This window comes from Ceratotherium simum, chromosome 21, assembly GCF_057802395.1.
Source record: "Ceratotherium simum simum isolate JZ-2026a chromosome 21, ASM5780239v1, whole genome shotgun sequence".
In the NCBI taxonomy this organism is placed as follows: domain Eukaryota; kingdom Metazoa; phylum Chordata; class Mammalia; order Perissodactyla; family Rhinocerotidae; genus Ceratotherium; species Ceratotherium simum.
This window is the reverse complement of record NC_141920.1, coordinates 11,450,622-11,469,833: the sequence shown is the minus strand read 5'-3', so window position 1 is coordinate 11,469,833 and position 19,212 is coordinate 11,450,622. Positions and strand designations below refer to the sequence as shown.

Sequence of the window (19,212 nt, the reverse complement as noted above, 5' to 3'; positions counted from 1 at the left end):
CGTTGGTCTTTAAATGAAAGGATCCTCTAGGATGGCCCTTCTCTATCCTGGAGGCATGGTGGAATCACCCGGCGAGCTTTAAAAACTCCCGATGCCCAAGCCCCACCCCCAGAGATTCTGGCTGAAAGGGCCTGGGGTGAGGCCAGGCTTCCGGGCTTTTAAAAGCTCCCCAGGGCTTCCTAAAGTGCTGTGGGGACTGGGAACCGCCGCTCCACCCGGATTCCAATAAAAAGGGGTGGTCTACACCGAGGGTTCTCCAGCTCGGCGGTACATTGGAATCACCTAGCGAGCTTCAAAAAATGCTGATGCCCAGGTCCCAACCCCAGGGACTGTGTGGGGCCCGGATTTTGGAAGTTTTAAAGGAGCCCCAGTTGATTGCAATCTGCAAGCGAGTTTGAGAAGCTCGGGTGTACCAGGTGGTGCGAGGGCCGGGCGCAGTGAGCGCCGCGCGCCACTGGGTGGCGCTGCCCACTCGGCCCGGCGCTCCGGGAGGCGCGGGCTGCGGCCGCCGGGTGCGCACCTGCCCCGCCTCCGCCAGACGGGCCGCGGGGCATGCAGCCGGCTGGGGGCGGGGCTCCGAGCCCGGGGCGCGGCGACAGGCTCCCGGGCAGCGTCCGACAGCTGGACCCGGCCGCGCTCGTGATGCTGCTCGTGGACGCCGAGCGGCCGGAGCCCGTGCGCAGCGGGGCGCACGAGCTCGCGCTCTTCCTAACCCCCGAGCCCGGGGCCGAGGTAGCGGACGGGGGTTGGAGGCGGGGGAGAAGGGTCTCGGGGTTGGGGGGTCTGGGCCCGCGCGCCCCGGGGGTGGAGTGGACGGGTGCGGGCCCCGGGCGCGCTGGGACCCGGACCCGGACCCGAACCCTCGGCCTCCCCGCAGCATCCTTTTGCACCGGCGCAGTGGCCCCGGGTCGGAGAGAGGGCCCATGAGTTCCCCTCCTCTGCGGAGCGGTGACTGGCGCCGCCCAGAGATGCGCGGCGGGTCGCGCCCGCTCCCTCCTCCAGCCGACACGGGCCCTGGGGGCCCAGACTCGCCTCGCATCCCACCCGGGGCCCCCCGCGTCGGCCGGGACGCCGGCCCGAGGCGCGCTCGGAGCCGCTGCCCTTTGCCGGGCCGGGCCCTGGGGGAGGCGCTCGGCCCCTCCGCTCCGAGCTGTGTGCCAGATGCCGGGAGCGGGCGGCAGGCTGCGTCTGTGCGGGAGGCACCTCGGTCCTCTGCTGTTGCTAGGAGGGAAAATTCCTCGTCTCTGGCTGTACTTTCTATTTTAAAAGCACAGAATAAAAAGTAGATCTAAAACTGGACCCTTTATCTTCCAGCTGAAGCCAGTCTGTTGCCAGCGCCGTGAAAAAGTTATTTACCGAAGTTCACCAGGAGTTATTTAGGGCTAGAAATGCAGCTCTTTCTCCTTTTAAATCACAAAAGCAGTACAGAAGTATGTAAAAGAAAGGGTGAGCACCGTCTCCCTTTTCTCTCCCATCCCAACTCTAGTTCCCAGAGATAACCATCATTAACAGTTTGGTGTACATCATTCCAACATTTAAAAAATGCATCTGCAAACGGGGGTATGCATATATGTTAATAGTAATATATCTTAGTTTTTATAAAACCCCACTTGATACTGTAATACTGTTCTGCAGCTCGCTTTTTTTTACTCAAAATAGCATGGACAAATGGGGAGTGACTGCTGTTGATAAGGTACAGGGCTTCTTTTCAGGGTGATGAGAATGTTCTGGAATTAGTGTGATGGTTGCACGACTTTGTAACTGTACTGAAAACCACTGAATTGTCCACTTTAGTTTTTTTATATTTTTTTTAATTTTTGGTGAGGAAGATCAGCCCCAAGCTAACATCTGTCGCCAATCCTCCTCTTTTTGCTGAGGAAGACTGGCTCTGGGCTAACGTTTGTGCCCATCTTCCTCCACTTTATATGTGGGATGCCTGCCACAGCATGGCTTGACAAGCGTGCCACGGTGCGCGCCCAGGATCCGGGCCTGCGAACCCTGGGCCATGGCAGCGGAGGGCATGCACTTAACGGCTACGCCACCCGGCCGGCCCCTGAATTGTCCAGTTTAAAAGGTTGAATTTTCTGTTATGTGAGTTATATCTCAATTTTAAAAAAGGTGTGGACATATTTCCATGTGAGAATGTATCCATAAGAGCTGTTCGATAGAAATATAATCTGAGCCACAAATGTGAGCCATCCATGTAATTTTAAATGTTCCAGGAGCCGCATAAAAAAGGAAAAAGAAACAGATGAAATTAGTTTCAATATATTAATTTTTTTCCAGTTTTATTGAGATATAATTGGCATACAACACTGTGTAAGTTTAAGGTGTACAGCAAGTTTCAATATGTTTAAAATAACAATGTATCTAAAATATCGTTTCAACTTGTAATCAATGTAAGAAAAAACGAGATTTTTTACATTCTTTTCTTTGTACTAAGTTTCCAAACTCAGGCTTTTAACATTGAACTTACAGCGCATCTTAGTTTAGACCGGCCGCCTTCTGAGTGCTGGGCAGTCTCTTGAGGCTGGTGGCTTCCGTACTGGAGGGTGTAGGTCTTCGTCATCCTTTGGCTTCCCAGGATCCCACAGTTAAATAATAATTGCTCCTGTCTCCTGGGCACATACTCTGTGCCAGCCGTGTGCTGAACTCTGTTCGTGGAGTAGGTCACTGGCCGTGACCCCGTGGCTAGGGTGCCGTTATGTCAATTTTAGAGCTGAGAAGACCGAGCGCCCCACCAGATAAGTGACATCCTGTGGCTGTATGGTAATTTATGACCCAGGCCCACAGGGATGGGCAGTCAGGGTGGCTGCGGTTTTTCACCCGTTTAAGGAACCTGAACATCTTGCTTGTTCCTTCTCTCCCGCCTCTTGCAGCGAGATGTCCTTGTGCCCAGCAGCTGAACCTCAGCGTCATTTCGTCTCTATTAGGGACAGCCGTCAAGAGGCACTGCCGGTAGTAACTGCATTTTCCCACTCAGGGCTCTCTTTAGCTCCGACTCGGGTGGCTCACGCTCATTTGTAAGGGCCGTAATGAAGAGCCCAGCTCCCTGCAGCTCCGTGCGGCGATAAACCCACTCAGCGCTCGCTGAAGTTTATTTACCAAAAGAAGCAGAAACCGCCAGAGCACAGTCACTTGCAGCCTCTGCTTAAAGCTTCATTCATTAGCAGGTCCCCAAGCTGAAGCTGTTTTGCAGATGAGCAGATGAGCTGGAAAAGGGAGATCTGGGTGGGGACCAGGCCTGAGCAGCAGGTGCCTCCCCCCGCAGCCTGTCTCCCAGGGCCACTTTGGTTTTAAAAGGAGCCTCAGGCCAGCCGCCTCCAGTCCTAGGGGTGTCCTGGGGTTCCTGGTGAAGTGGGCCTGCTTCATTCTACACCTCGAACCCCGGCTGTGTGCCAGGAGCTGGAGACGCCACGGGCAGTGAAACACACTGTTCTCGTGGCACTGTCAGACAGTAAGCACGAAACACACAAGCCTCTAAACTGTGATGAATGCCGCAGAGAACATAGCATGGGGAGATGTGATAGGGGGCATCTGGGAGACAAGGAGCAGGGACGGCCTCTCTGAGACAGCCAAGACCTGAGTGGTAACCACTGAGGAAGGTGCAGGGAAGAGGAAGCACAGAGATCTGGGAGGGTGAAGAACAGAGGGATGTGCACTTATCTGGATGTGGTCAAGGAGGGCTTCCCTGAGGCAGCATCTTTTTAGGCTGAGCCGTGAAGCATGAATAGGAGGTGACTGGGCTGAGAGGGAGGAGAAAAATATCCCAGGCAGAGGGAACAGAACTCGCAAAGGCCCCGCAGTGGGACAAAGCAAGGTGTTCTTCGGAACAGAAGAGCAGCAAGTGGGAGGGGAGCAGTGGGAGACGTGGCCAGTGAGGAGGGCAGGAGACAGGGCCTTTGCACTGCCTCCCGGGGTCGAGGAGCCGCTGAAGGGCGGTGTGTTGAGATTGGCTGGCAGGTGAGCATGTTACTATTTCCAGCGCCTCTGGGGTTTTCTGTCCAAACAGCTTTCTTGTGTTGTACTTTCTCTCTTTTTTGGTTTGAACTTCCTCTTTTGGGGGATGTTTCAGGGGGCTCTCCGGAAGCTGCTTCAAGATGGCAGGGAGAGAGGGAGGTTGGCCTCCTGGGCGCCCTGCGACTGATTAGGGAGGCGAGCTCAGGGGCCTCCCTCCCTCGAGGCTGAGCATGGATACCCGCCGCGGGTGACCTCCTGACCAGGCCCTTTCAGACTTCCACTCGGTGTCTGCTGGGACGCAGGACAGGTGTGGCCCACAGATAGAGTTAGTGGCCTCGATGGAAGGAAACGAAGGAAGCCAGCGCTTGCTCACACCCAGGGTCTCTGCTTGAGTGAGCAGAGGATGGTGGCGGAGAAAGCACCTGGGTCTTTTAACCACGTGTGGATTCCATCAGCGTTTGCAAGGTGGTGGCCCCGAGGCTGCATCCCGCACTCTGATGTGATTGGTTCAGTCCATATGGGGTTTTCAAAATGGAGAATTTTCATGAAAAAGTTTGTTTCTTGTTTATTTAAAGTAATGGACAGTCTAGTAATACTAGGTCTGTGTTTCCTGGTTGTGGCCCCCTGTTTGCCTCAGTCCCCACTCCTCCCTATTGTACCCGCCGAACGGAAGCTGGTATCACTTACCTTGTGCTTGAACTTCTGATTTTTTTGTAGTCGTGATAAGAGGAAAAAGAACAATTTTTCCAAACCATGTGTCTAGACTAAAGTAGGCAAACATAAATTAGCCAAAAATGCCTTTGAGTTTCAAGAAAAATGTAGAAGAGGCTGTTTCTTTGTGGAAGCAAAGAATATTGTATTGTGTGCATCCTGCAAACACCATGGGCCTAAGGGACACCCCCCCACCCCCCACATATGTCCTGCCCTGTGACCTGCTGGCCCCTTTTGGCATCCCAGTTTTGGATGTTCAGGTTAGAATCTGTGGGTGGGTGCCGGGGCTGGTCTATGCTGTCTCTAGATGTGGTTCTGTGTTCATGTAATCCTCAGACCTGCTGTGTGCCGGGCACAGCACTGGGCACCGGGAAGAGGCCATCCAGACAGACGCGGTGCTGCCCTCGAGGATTAGCGTTGCATTCAGGGAGATGAGCAGACTCCTAATGATCAGAGCGACTAAACGACGATAGATGCCACAGAGAAGACAGCTGGGGGCTGTGACAGAGACACGGGAGGACTGGAAGGAACCGCCAGGCAAAGATCTGGCAGCGTGTGCTCGGCCCGAGGAAGGGAAAGATGAGGAACCGGAAGTGCCCGAGTGGGTGGACCTCAGTGGTGAAGCGGGGAGGGTGGGCAGCACCAGACCAGGGCGTGGGGCCATGGGGAGGAGTCTGGATTCGACTTTAAGGTCCTGGATAAAAGCTGTGAGCAGGGGAAAGCTGTGATCAGATTTGTGGACTTGTGGCTGCAGTGCTGGAATGTGTTGGAGGGGCAGCGGGGAGACCGCAGATGCGGCCGTCCAGGCGGACGTGGACCGAGCCGGCCACACCCCCTGATTCAGAACCTTCGGGGCTGTGAGGAGCCAAGGCCAGGGTGGGTGCTCGGAGAGGGGCAGCGCTCCCCAGAAGGAAGTTCCTATCCTTCTCCCCGAAGAGCTGCCCGGCAGTGGAAGGAGCCGTCCCTGGCTCTGCACAGCCTCTTATCACAGGACATCTGTGTTTGGGGGAGGGTCAGCCCGGGGCCTTGGCTAAAGGTACCCAGCCTGGCTGACCCTCAGCACCAACCAAGAAGCCTTGAAATAGACAGGTTCCCAAAGACTGGAAACGACCCCAGTGCCCATCAGCATGGGCTGGTCGCATTGCGATGCTTCTGCACAGTGCACAGCTCGTGGCTGCAGCGTGAGTCAGCTCTGAATGCACCATTCGCTGCAGCCTGCAGGGCACGGCGCCGGGGGAGATAGGCAAGATGCACAGAGGCGTGTGCTGTGTAAATAAAAACTTAAAAGTCAAAAAGCACCCATTTCATGCATTTCTAAAAAGGAGATTGAGTTAATTCGATCTCTAGGGGTAGGGTGGGGTGGGGTACCACCAAGGTTGAGAGACTGATGTGGGGCGTGGTTCCCAACCATTGGAGTCATCTGGGGATCTTCAAAAAAATATACTGATGCCTGGCTCCCACCCCTGGGTGTTCTGATTTCATTGGTGTGGGTGCCACTTGGGCACTGGGATTCTGAAAGCCTTCCAGCAGGGTTTTAAGCCTGGAGTGACCTTGACTGATGGGTCTGTTGGAAAATCAGTGTGGCTGCTGATTGTTGGGGGCACCAGTGCGGGAGGCCCAGGCCTGGGGGTCTGGACTTATAAACACCCCCCTGGTGATTCTGAGGGCCAGTCTGGTTGGGCCCCGCTGGCCTGAGTTGGTTGGGGTCGCACAGCTCCTGTCAGTGAAGTGGGGCCTGCCCCGCTCTTGTGAATGCCCCGCTTCCAGCGGCAGCCCGTGACGGCGGGGACCCCTCTGTCCTGCCTGCCGCTTTGTCCACAGCACTGGGGCCTGAGTGACTCCATACATATCCATTGCAGAAGCATCCTATACAGCTGTGTGGGCCTCCCAGCCCTCCCACTCCTGGGCAGGGAGGACTTGGGCTCTGGAGCCACAGGGCCCGGGTTCGGATCTCGGCCCTGCGCTCAGCGCCTCTCCGAGCCTGGTCTCCTCACCTCATACGGTGGTTATGGGCTTGGTTGGGATACTCCACAGGAAGCACTTGGCGCCGGGTCTGGCCCCGGTAAGCGGTTTGGGAGCATCAGCTACGATTATTTGTCTGTTCATTCTACAGGTGTTGAGTGAGCAGGCCCGAGGTGCAGACACCGCTCTGGGTGCCGGGAAGTGAGGTGCCTGAGAGGCTCCCATCCTTGGGGCTCTCAGTTGGGAAGGTGTGGGTGACACACGCTGATGGCTCCATACAGTGTTTGGCGGTAGGCGATGTCAGCCCTTCACTTGTGCTGAGGATCACGGATTTTATTCATCAGCAGGGCCTCTCGTGGGCTGGAAGTCCGGTGTTAACCTACTGACCGGCATACGTGAGGCCATACTTGAGATTCCAGTTTTTGGTTTACATAACACAGTTGCCAAACGCACGGGCCAAATGGGCCACTGGGTCTCTTAAGCTGTCTTGGGTTCTGAATTTATTCCTTGGTGCAAGTGTGGCAGAAATTTGCTCTGTGGGTTCTTATAAAGTAACTTGGAGTTGGTTTTGCTTTTAAAATAAGTTTGATTTTAAAATTAAAATATCTATGAACGTGCTACAAAATCCGAAAGTCCCAGTGGCCATCGAGTGCTGAGTGAGGCCCTCCTAGCCTGGTGCTCAGCCCCTGCTGTCTCTGCAGAGGCCACCGCTCTTCCCGGCAGACACGACAGGTACTTCGCCACCCCCACCCATCACCTCCCTCCTCTGCATCGTGCCTCTTTCACTCAAGATGTCTTGGAGATCTTTCCGTAGAGAGCTGCCCAATTATTTTTAGCTGCTAAACAGAATTTCATTGTCTGTCTGAATTATAATTTAGGTAACCGTTCCTCTGTTGATGGACATTTAAAGTCTGTTGTAATGAGTATCTCTGTATGTACATCATTTTGCATTTGTGCAAATATGTCTGTAGGATAAATACCTAGTGGGGGAGGTCCAAGGGTACGTGCACTTTAAGATTTTATTTATTTATTTATTTTCCCCCCAAAGCCCCAGTAGATAGTTGTACGTCATAGCTGCACATCCTTCTAGTTGCTGTATGTGGGACGCGGCCTCAGCATGGCTGGAGAAGCGGTACGGCGGTGAGCGCCCAGGATCCGAACCCGGGCCGCCATCAGCGGAGTGAGTGCACTTAACCGCTAAGCCATGGGGCTGGCCCGTGCATTTTAAATTTTGGTTGCTGTTGCCAAATTAACGTTCCTAGAAGTCGGGGTCGGGGGAGTGTAGAGTGGAGTGGTCAGCCCTGTCTGGACACTCAGTCTTCAAGGTCGGAGGTCCCTCTGGGGCCAGGATGGGAACTTGTTTGCCCTGCTTTGGGGCTCGGGGGAAGGAGTTCCCGAGTCCCCTCTTTGGGAAGTGGACTGTCATCTAACCCACCAGCTCCTTCCTGGTCTGCAGTTCCAACCCCAGGCCGTTGGCAGGATCCCTCCACTCGCTCTTCTCAGCCCTTCATTGGTGCCTTGCCCGGCTCCCAGGGTCTTTCTACTGTCATTTCAGCCCATTCCTCCTGTGCACAGGGGTGGGGCTGCTTTGTCTGCCTCCCGTCAGGCTGGTAGAAGGGCAAACACCAACATCGAAAAGACCTTTACTTTTGCTGTTGTCTGAAGGGGCCACCAAGAGCGCTTTCCGAGAAGAGGTGACATTCCTAACTACGCGCCCTGTCCGTGGGCAGGTCCCATGGTCCTTGGGCCCCCAGGCATGTGCTCATGGACCCTGACCCAGGCTGGCTGGAGGACTGGGGGGGGGGGGGCGTAGGGGGGGCAGGGCAGACAGCAGCGCCCGGTGTCAAGCCCTGGAACTCAACGTGGCTGCAAGAGGGTGTCCTCTGGCTGGCACAGTGATTTGATTTAAAAAATTGTTAAGTAGTTGCCAACTTCTGAAAAGTGGGAGTTTTCACATAAAAATCCAAATATCTGGCTTCTCTAAAAATGTTGCAAGAAAAGGCACAGGTCTTCAGTGGCCCTGGGCCTGGCCTGGGCAGAACGGACCTTGTGGTTTCTAGGAGGATTCTCCTGTGTGTGTGTGTGTGTGTGTGTGTGTGTGTGTAAACAGCATTATTGTGATATAATTCACATACCATACAATTCTCCCGTTTAGAGTGTACAATTTAATGGCTTTTTTGTATATTCATAGAGTTGTGCAACCATAAGCCACAATCAATTTTAGGACATTTTCATCACCCCAAAGAGAAACCTTGTCCCCCTTAGCTCTTACTCCCCCAAACCTCCCACTAGTCTACTTTCTGTCTCTATAGATTTGCCTATTCTGGGCATGTCCTGTATGTTTGTGTTTTGAAGACACTGATAGGCCAGAGGTTTGAAGGCCCCGTTCAGCCTGAAGACAGATCTGTTTGGTGATCATGATGTCTTTTAATTTTTTCGGTTAGTTTTGAACAGTTTCGAACTGGGAGAGTTTGCATAAACGTCTGGATCACCATTTGTCTTGAACAAAAAGTTTGGCAGTTCCCACCTGGGTCAGTCTGCTAGTCAAGTAGCAGCCGCCCTCTTTAGATGGAACGAGCAGTCTCATGTTTGCTGCAGTCCCTGCCCCTCCCTGTTGTCTCCCTGCCCAGAAGGGGAGTGTCAGCTGCCATTTATTATCCTGCTTGTGCCGCCGTGTTTCTTAGAGAAAAGGAAAAGGTCTCCATCAAAAATAGAAAACTGAAAATAAGCAGTGTGCAGAAAACATCTTCTTAAGCATGGCCCACTTCCCTGGTCTTCACTTCCTGCCTGGCTTCTGTGTCCGTTTGAGTTTGGAGACCTCAGTAGGGTCCCAGTTACAGTCATCTCCTGTGTGGGCATAGCATCTCGCCAGGAGCTACCCGGAGAAATTACTTAGTTGACCCCCCTCAACTTTCATCTTGAGACAGAGAGAGTCTGAGGATCTTTTTCTCCAAATTTTCAAATGGGGAAACCGAGGCACAGAGACGGACAGAGATGTAGTTAAGACCACACAGCGTAACATGCAAGGGTGGGACTAGAGCGCACTCTAGGCTACTGTCCTCAGGCCGACGCTCTTCTGAGAGAGTGTGTCTCTCCCTCCCTGCCTCCCTCCTTTCTTTCCCGTAGCGAATATTCATTGAGCGCTGTAGTGGTTACCAATCTCTGGGTGACAAACTACCCCAAACCTTAATGGCTTCAGACAACTGCCATTGTATGGCGCATGATTGTGCAGGTGGTGGGGCTCGTCTGAGTGGTTCTTTTGCTCCGTGGCCTTGGCTGGGCTTACATGGGGCTGCATTCAGCTGGAGTGTTGGCCCCCCTGGAAGGTCCAGCACGGCCCCACTCATGCCTGGCAGTGGTGCTGTCGGCTGGCGCATCTCAGTTCTCCTCCACGTGGCCTCTCATTCTCTGGGGCCTCTCTTGCCCTGTGGTCTCTCAGGCAGAATTGCCTGGACTTCCTCACATGGCCATTGTCTGCCGAGAGTGACTCAGAAGCTGCAAGGTCTCTCGAGGCCCAGACCCACAAGTCACAGAGCATTGCTTCCAACACGTTCCATTGGTCAAAGCAGGTCACAGGCCAGCCCAGGTTCAGGAGTGGGGAGGAATGGATGCCACCTCTTCCTGGGCAGAGTGGCAAAGTCATATTGCAAAAAGGTGTGTGGGATGCAAGAGAGTTGGAGGCCATCTTTGTAAACTCAAGCACCTACTATACCAGGCATTGCTCTAGGCCCTGGGAATACAAAGGTGAATAAAAGAGACTAAAACCCCTGCCGTCCAGGAGCTTTCATTCTGGTGCAGGAAGATGACAGGAAACAAGATAAGTAAAATATATATGTTAGATGATGATAAAGGCTAAAGAGAAAAATAAGTTGGGACAGGACGGGGAGTGGTGGGGAAGCTACAAGGTCAGGGAAGGCCTTAACAAGGAGAGACATGAGCAAAGGCTGGAAGAAAGTGTGGGATGAACGTTACCAGTAAAGGGAATAGCAGGTGCAAAGGCCCTGGGGTGAGGACGTGCTTGGGGTGGTCAGTGGGAAGTGAGCAGTGGGCGATCAGACCCAGAGAGGAGGTGGAGGATCCAGATGGCATAGGCCTGGGGAGGCCTCTAATAGATGTTTACTGACTGAGGTGGAGGACAGGGGAGACTTCTTAAAAAAAATTAAGATACAATTCATATAGCATAAAATTTATCATTTTAAAGTATACAATTCAGTGATTTTTAGTATATTCACTATGTTGTGCAGACATCACCATGACCTAATTCCAGAACATTTCCATCACCCAAAAAAGAAACCCCATAACCATTAGCAGCCATTCCCCGTTCCCCCTCCCCCTTTCTCTTGTGGGGAGACAACCACTAATATGCTTTCTGTCTCTGTCGAGTTGCCTCTTCTGGACATTTCACATAAAAGGAATCATGTAATCTGTGACCTTTTGTACCTGGCTTCTTTCACTCAGCATAGTGTTTTCAAGGATTATCCCTGTGGTAGCACGTATCAGGACTTCATTCCTTTTTATGGCCGAATAATATTCCCTTGCATGGACATACCACATTTTGTTTGTCCGTTCATCAGTTGATGGACATCGAGTTATTTCCACTTTGTGGCTGTTATGAATAATGTACAAGTTTTTATAAGAGCATATGTTTTCAATTCTTCTAGAAATATTGCTGGGTCGTAGGGTGACTGTTTAACCTTTTGAGGAACTGGCAGGCTATTCTCCAAAGCAGCTGTGCAATTTCACATTCCCAGCAGCAGCGGATGAGGGTTCCAGTTGGTCCACATCCTTGTCAACACTTGTGGTTTTCCATTTTTGTGACTGTAGCCATCTAGTGGCTGTGGAGTGGTACAGTGGAAGATTTTGAGCTGAGGAGGGCTTTGGTGTTAACACATCTTTCAGAGGAGTGGATTGAAGGAGAGCAAAAGAGGAAGGGGGGGAGCCCGTGAGCAGGCTACTGCAATGGTCCCAGCGAGAGAGGATGGTGCCTTGCCTCAGGGTGGTGGCAAGGGAGGTGGAGAGAAGTGGTCCGATTTGGGATACACTTTGAAGGCAGAACCAAGAGGATTTGTGTACAGGTTGGATGGAGCGGGGGTGAGAAAGAAAGACGAGTCAAGGATGCCTGCAGATATTTGGCCTGAACAACTGCACACTGCAGTTTCCTTTTGTTGAGCTGGAGGAGACCCTGGGGGAAGGTCTCTGTGTGTTTTCTTGTGCCGGTCACTTGGTGGGCAGAGGCGAGCCCCTTCCTGGTTTTTTGGCACGCCTGGCTGGGAAGCTTGGATTGGCACTTTGGGAGATGGGAGAGGATGTGGAAGAAGGCAGCGAATGCCATGATTACGTGTGTTGGAAAATGTCCACCCGCCATCCCCACCGGCCGGGCCCTGAATGGCACTGAAGTGAGCTGTTTGCTTCCTCTCCTTGGAGTGGAGCCATTTATACCTGGGGAGCTGCAGAGGACGGAGGGCGTTCATTCTGCTTCCGGGCTGGTTAGAAAGGCGTGTGGACCACAGCCTCAGGACTCGCGTTTCTGAGGCCACTTAGGGGATTATCTTGAAAGAAAATTGTCCCGGGAATGATTTGTGGGCACGGTGAGGGGCTGATCCCGAGCTCCTTCCTGTTGGTTGGGAATGTCTTAGGCTTGTTCTCTTAGCTGACCAGTCAGTCAGCAAATGCTTTCTTCCCTCCCTCCTGCTTTGGGGTGCCTCCCTAGGAACCGGGAGGTGAGGGGAGGAGAGAGACCATAGCCGACAGGCAGCAATCAAGGGGACGCATTTCCCTCCTCCCCAAAGAGCATCTTGGTGCTTGCAAACTTCAGCTCTGGCGTCAGACTGCTCAGGGTCACACTCTGGCTCTTGTATTTCTTAGCTGTGTGACCTTGAGTGAGTGACTTCAACTCTGCTCCTCTGTTTCTCAATCCATAAAAAGGGGGAAATTATAGCACCTGCCTTATAGAGTTCTGTGAGAATCAAATCAGATACTCCATATCTAGTGGTTAGCCATTGTCTTTATTATCTAGTGAGAAAAGTGCACAAGGCGACCATTTATTAGGCACCTACTGTATGTCAGCACTCTTTAAATGATTTGCCACGTTTATTATGTCAGGTTAACCTAACAATCCTGCCAAATGGGTGTGGAGGTTCCTGTCACAAGTGCGCCAACCGAAATGCAGAAGTTAAGCCCTTGGGTTAAGGTCACGGGGCTGGCAGAAGAGAAAATGGGATTTGAACCCAGGACTGAGCATGCCAGGATAGGCTGAGATGCGCTTCCCATGGGCAAAGGGCTCCAGGCACGTCTTGGGAGGGAGGGAGCCCTTCCAGCTGGGGCGTGGCTCTCGTGTCCCTCCTGCAGGGGGACCTCCCTAAGCATGTTTGGACTGGGGTCCCGGCTGTCTACGCCCGTGCTCTGCAGCATCTCCATCACCCGTCTGTGCCCCCTCCCATCTCTCTTGCTTTCCTCTGGATCAGAAGGAGCAACCCACCCTCCCCTCTCCCACCTCAGTAGCCTCTCGGCTCCTGCTTTCTCAGTGTGTTAAGGACATTTTTTACCACGATTTTACTTTCTGGGGGTAGGGGGACTTCCTGTGTGTTTCCCAGGCCCCCCTCTGCTGTGGTCCCCTTCTCTGGTCCAGCCTCCTCCATTCAGGCACAGAAATAGGCCCAGCCGTGAGCTGAAGGTTCCAGAGTTTAAAATTGCAACTTGGTACAGAGTTTAAAATTGCAACTTGGTACTATTTATACTCCAGCCGGAAAGATGTTTTTTGCTCAGTCGTTTGTTTTGTTGTATTAGCGCCCGCTCACGCTGTGGGCAGCAGGCTCCGGCACTGTGTCAACATTTCTCGGGGACAAGTGGGGGGGGGAGCCCTTCAGGTGTAGGGGGCGGGTACCAGCCCTGCCCAAAATATCTGGTGTCGCCTCCCTGGAGCAGAACGCTGTGGCCTGCTAAGCCAGAGAAAGTGGTTCATGTTCTAGGAGAACTTTCCTCCTAGAGGCCTGATAAGTAAAAAAAAAAAAAAAAAACAAACAGGTATTTGATAAGTCATGAAAATGGTACGTACTTGACGGGGGAAAAGGTTCAAATTAATTTTCACATAGGTGATAAAGCGGGGATTGTAAACTGGCAGACTGTTTCGAGTTCATGTTTTGCTTGGCCCGTGAAGCATTAAAATTTTTTTTGAATTTGTGCCACTATTTAAAAATTGGGACATTTCTGATAAAGTTAGAATTTCTGGCTTCTCTTGAAAAATGGAAGGCTCTGGCAGCCCTGGCCCGTGTTTCCTGGTGGCTGCAGGTGGCTGGCTGCTCTAGACCTGGGCAAGCACCTCTCAGCTCTCCACGAGCCCCGGTGGCCCGCTTCTCTCGTGTGCGTTACTGCCAGGCCCTGATAATTTTAGAGTTTTGGACCCTTCAAAGGACGTAAAGCATTCAGGTCTCCCTTGTCAGACCCCATAATGGGAATGGGGCATTCCCATTATGCCCCAGGGTGAAGTAAGTAGGGTATCCAGACAAACTACAGGATGCCCAGTTAAATCTGAATTTCAGATAAGTGTAGTGTAAGTGTAGCCCCTAACTGTTAGCAGTGTGGTATATATCATTCCAGGCCTTTCTCTGCTGAACCAGGCATATTTTTGGTGTTGTTACAAGGATAGGTTTATATTCTTAATCTTCTGCTGTTTGCGTGTCTTCTCCGTGGTGTTTCTCAGTGTTGATAAGACACTGTGGGCTCAAACCTATGAGAGAATCCTGGCCCCACCACTTCCTAGCTGTATGCCCTTGAGCAGATTACCTCACCTCTCTGAGCCTCAGATTCCTCCTCTGAACAATGGGGATGATAAGGGTAGCTTTGTTTTTGTTTGTTTTTTTTTTGCCGAGGAAGATTGGCCCTGGGCTAACATCCATGCCCATCTTCCTCTACTTTTATATGGGATGCTGCCACAGCATGGCTTGACAAACGGTGCATCAGTGCGCACCCGGGGATCCGAACCTACAAACCCTCAGGCTGCCAAAGCCGAGTGTGAGAACTTAACCGCTTGCGCCACCGGGCTGGCCCCAGGGTAGCTTTGTTATCTCCTGTTAGTATGTATGTATCTCTTCTCTTTTGAGAGCTGCACAGTGCACAGAGTGGATGGACCACGGTGGCTCTAACCAGTCCTCCGTCCACCGGCATCAAGATGGCCATTTCCAGTGAGGCTATGAGAGGTGTTGAAAAGGGAAAGGAGCTCTAGAGGGAACGGGGCAGATAATCCTAAGATTTAGTTTGCTTTTAGGAAAAAAAGAGGGGCGTTTGTCTCCCTGGAAACCTCTCGCTAACCTCCAGGATGTCGTCTCTTTTCAGGCGAAGGAGGTGGAGGAGACCATCGAGGGGGTGCTCCTCAGGCTGGAGGAGTTTTGCAGCCTGACTGACATGGTGAGTGTCTGCTGGGAGGCGAGGATCCAGGCCCAGGCCAGCCTCCAGGCCCTCCCTGGAGTTTTCTGGGGAGGCCATCTTGGTGGTGAGTTAGCAACCAGAAGGAGTGGGGCGGCGGCCAGAGGTGGCAGGAGAAGCAGGGCTCTCGCCCCCTCCCCCTCCCTGTCGACGCCAAGGCTTCCTGAGGCGGCCATCTTGATAGCGCCCTTCCCCCGAGATGGTTTTATTCCACAGAGGAGCCGGGAGCGGGCCACCAGGTGGCACTCTCGGGCGCCGATGCGGGGAGCCGGTCAGCGGGGATGCTAAGACTGTATTTAACTTTCCTCGGCTCTGCGCAGTTCGCCAGGCAAACATGGAGACAGCCAGGAAATGGCTTCAGGCCTTCAGGCCTCTGAGAAGCCTCCTGGCCAGGCCGTCGCTGGTGGCGGGGTTGGGCACCGGCTTCCTTCCTGAATCCTTGTGCTCTCTCCGCTTTTGCCTCCTACCCTGTTTTGTTGGGTCAGATCCCCTTGGCTGGTGGGGAAGAGCGTGGAAGACTGTGCCTTAGGCCTGGAAGATGAGGTCTCCACTCTGAATCCTCCAGAAATCTCTAGATCCTTGTGTTCCCAGGATTGTTGCCAGCCAGCTGTGGGGCCCCCAGGAGCAATGATAGAATTTTCTGGAGGTGCCCAAGCTTATTAAAAGCAAACCAACAACCAGGGTTTGAGGCTTCTGCCTGGAGGCCCAAAGGGTAGAGCTCCATATTGTGACAAGGCCCTGCCTCTCCCTGGACGGAGGGAGGCCTGCCCGGTGGTGTAGATTTGTGTCCCTGTGAAGCAAGTGTCTGGACAGCCCACAGGAGTAACGGCAACGGTAGCATGTTTATTGAACACCTACTTTGTAGCAGGCACCATACAAAGTGTGTTTCCTGTAGCATCTTCTTTCCCCTTGAAGCAACCCAACACGATGGACACCAGGTCATCCCCGTGCATTCAGCAGACATTTGTGCACCTACCTGTGCCAGCCTCTGGGGCTCAGCAGGGAACGAGACAGAAACGTTCCCGCGAGGACCCATGTGTGTTTTTCTCTTGAGAGCCAATTTTTTAGTTCGGATGTGGGTCCAGGTGGGAGCCGGGTGACGAGACAGACTTGGAATGCCTGGATCGTCCTTTCTTCATCACCAAACGTCAGGTGCCCTCTCTGGGTCCCGTGGGGAGCCTGCGGACGCAGAGGCAGACCCCCAGTCTGTTGTGGGGGGCAATTTGTGCCCCAGTCGCTGTCATCCGGCATCGAAGGGCTGTTGTGAGGTGTGTTCAAGGTGCACAGGGGGGCTGCAGAGGTTTTGAAAAGGGAGAGAGGGTCTGGAAGGAACTGGGGGCTTAGTTTGCTTTAAAAAAAAAACCAGTGAAGAGCAGAGGCGTTAAATTCTGCCTGGGAAATTGGGAAGGCTTTGCAGAACAGGTGGTGATTACTTTGGAGCTTGAAGGAGGAACAGAAAGAATTCAACTGCTGGGGAGGGCGGGTGTCCAGGCCGAGGACCGGCCTGGGGGTTAGTGTGCTGGACACAGCGTGGACAGTGAGGGCCCACGGGCAGGGGGTGGATTTGGAAGATGGCGTGGACTGCTGATCCAGGGACATTTTTGTTCTCAAGTCCTAGCGCATCCTCCTCTTGTGAAAGGAGAGCCACCAGCTGCCCGAGAGCAGAGCTTGGGGCAGGAGTCAGCCTGGATGGGCAGAGAGGGGCCCAGGCCACCCTTGCCTTGAAAACCGCCAAGGCTTTCCATGGTGGGAAGTTCCAAGATTGTAGGCAGCATTGAGAAGGTCATCTCCGAATGAGAAGGTCCTCTCCGAACTTGAAGCCCGGAGACGCACTTATGCAAAGATTTTAATACGAAAGTCACACACAGATGACCCGTGGGCCCAATCCTGCCTGCAGATATATTGGATGTTTCTGGGAACAAAAAAGGAATTAGCTGCTGACATTTATAGAATGTCATGCAAAAAAATCTGGAGTTCTGGCTTCTCTTGGAAAAGCAAAGATCTGGCCCCCCTTGGGTGCTCTTTCCCGCCTGACGGCATCAGCTGGGGCTGCACAGTGTCCACTCCCTGTGGACAGCACGTGTGCTCTCCAGCTTGTCACCGTCCCACTGCTCCCGGGGGAGCCTCCCCAGCTGCACAGCCACCCGCCAGGCACGTCCATCACGTGCTCGGGTGTTTTATGGTGGAGTACTTGGTACTTTGGGCCCCACTGAAAGGAGGCAAATAAACCAGACCAAGAGGGTCCCGTGTTTCAAGAAATGGAAGAGATTGCACTTCCCGTGGGAGTGAAGACTATTTCAGCGTTTATAAGCAAGGGAGCTGTCTGCATTGATAGAACGTGCCTAGTGCAATGCTTTTGTGGCCCCTGGAGGCATTTTGAGTGTGCAGCCCCAGCAGCAATGCTCTGTGCCGAGGCCGTTTAGAACACGGAAATCCTCTTGGCCCCAGCAGCTGATGCGTAGCTTACCCAGGGTGTCTGCGCCCGAGTGTCGTGTGCTCCACGGCACAGAGAGGTGTCCCTGGCTTGGGACCTCTTTTCTCTTTTGATCCAAACTAGGGATGAGTGGGGACCCCCTGGGGGGCAGGTGGTGTCACATCGTGGACCACTGTCCGCAGGTCCCTGCCGTGGCCTTTGGAAACACTGATCAAGTTGGAGGTCCGAGAAAGGCCAGGCTCCCTGCTGCACGGTCCAGAGGGAAGCTGCTTCGTTTCTGATAAAATCAGCCTTCTAGAAATGAGAGTCCAGCCTCCTGTCTGATGCCTTAACTGCTCTGCCAGCCCGTGCTTGATCTCTCGCCGTGACTGGAATTCACTGCCCTGGGCCTGCGACCTGTTTTGACCTTAGATATAACGCCGGTTGCTGCCACTTCAAGCTCTGACTCTTCCCGCTGTGGGGCCTTGAGCACAGCGTGTCACCTCCGTGTACCTTTATTTTCTCCTCTGTAAAGTGGAGATAATGGTTCTGATTATCTGTTGCTGCATCAAACCCCCCCAAAAGGTAGTGGTGTAAAACAGCAACCAGTGTATTACGTGGGCCGGGGCAGGCCGCAGAGGTGCCACGTGGCACCTGCTGGGCCAGGGGTGTTCAGATGGCTCCTTCTCATGCTCGTCTCACATCTGGGCCGGGAGAGCTGGATAGCCGGGGACTCGTTGCATACCTCTCCTCCCTGCGGCCTCTCCTCGTGGCCAGCGTGGGCTTCCTCGGAGTGTGGTGGTCTGGCCTCCTGAAGCAAATGTCCAACAGGTGGGAAGTGGAAGCTGCCTAGTCTTTGGAGCTGTGCGTCTGGACGTTGACCCAGTGTCACTTCCCTCGTGTCTTATTGGTCAAAGCTGTCACAAGGCCCACCCAGATCCAAGGGGGAGAGGACATAGACCCCAGCTCTTCATGGAAGGAGGGTAAAGAGTTTGTGGCCAAGTTTAATCCACTGCAAATGGTGTCCATCTCCACAGAGTTGTAGTGACCAATAGATGAGGCAGGAACATGTGCTTTCCATCCACTGGAATGGCCCAAAGGAAAAAGCCAGGGGCCAGCCCAGCGGCGTAGCAGTTGAGTTTGCACACTCGGCTTTGGCAGCCCAGGGTTTGCCAGTTCAGATCCTGGGCACAGACCTACACACCACTCATCAAGCCGTGCTGGGGCGGCATCCCACATAGAAGAACTAGAAGGACGTGCACCTAGAATATACAACTAGGTACTGGGGCTGTGGGGGGAAAAGAGGAAAAAAAAAAGAGGAAGATTGGCAACAGATGTGAGCTCAGGGCCAATCTTCCTCAAAAAAAAGAAAAGAAAAAAAAGTGGTTTGGAAAAAGCTAGACAGTACCAAGTGTGGGCGAGGGTGAGGAGCATCTGAAACTCTTGTACCTTTGCTGTTGGGAACGCAGAAAGGTGGCCCGCTTTGGGAAACAGTTTGGCGGTTTCTTATAAAGTCAAATGTAGCTTACCCCACATCCCAGCAATTCTAATCCTAGGTAATTACCCAAGAGAAGTGAAAACAAGTGTCCACAGAGGCTCGGACACGAATGCTCATGGCGACTTTGTTCGTGATGCCCTGAACTGGAAACAGCCCAGATGTCCGTCAACAGTAGAAATGGGTAAATAAATTATTGTTTACTCACACACTGGAACACACAGTGGTAAAAGGAATGAACTACTCTACA

At 53.1% G+C, this 19,212-nt stretch overlaps 1 protein-coding gene across 3 annotated transcripts in view; it reads left to right on the top strand.

Moving 5' to 3' along the window:
- The first annotated feature begins 537 nt into the window (after positions 1-537).
- The window catches only part of BCAS4 (breast carcinoma amplified sequence 4), a 58,950-nt gene continuing 40,275 nt past the window's right edge, over positions 538-19,212 (top strand). For 2 of the 3 annotated variants that reach the window (XM_087445118.1, XM_004430538.2), the window contains exons 1-2: positions 538-732; positions 14,965-15,036. In XM_087445118.1, coding sequence (XP_087301244.1) covers positions 553-732; positions 14,965-15,036 — 252 coding nt within the window. In that variant the 5' untranslated portion in view covers positions 538-552. The remainder of the gene's footprint in view (positions 733-14,964; positions 15,037-19,212) is intronic. The other variant, XM_087445117.1, reaches the window with a different exon arrangement.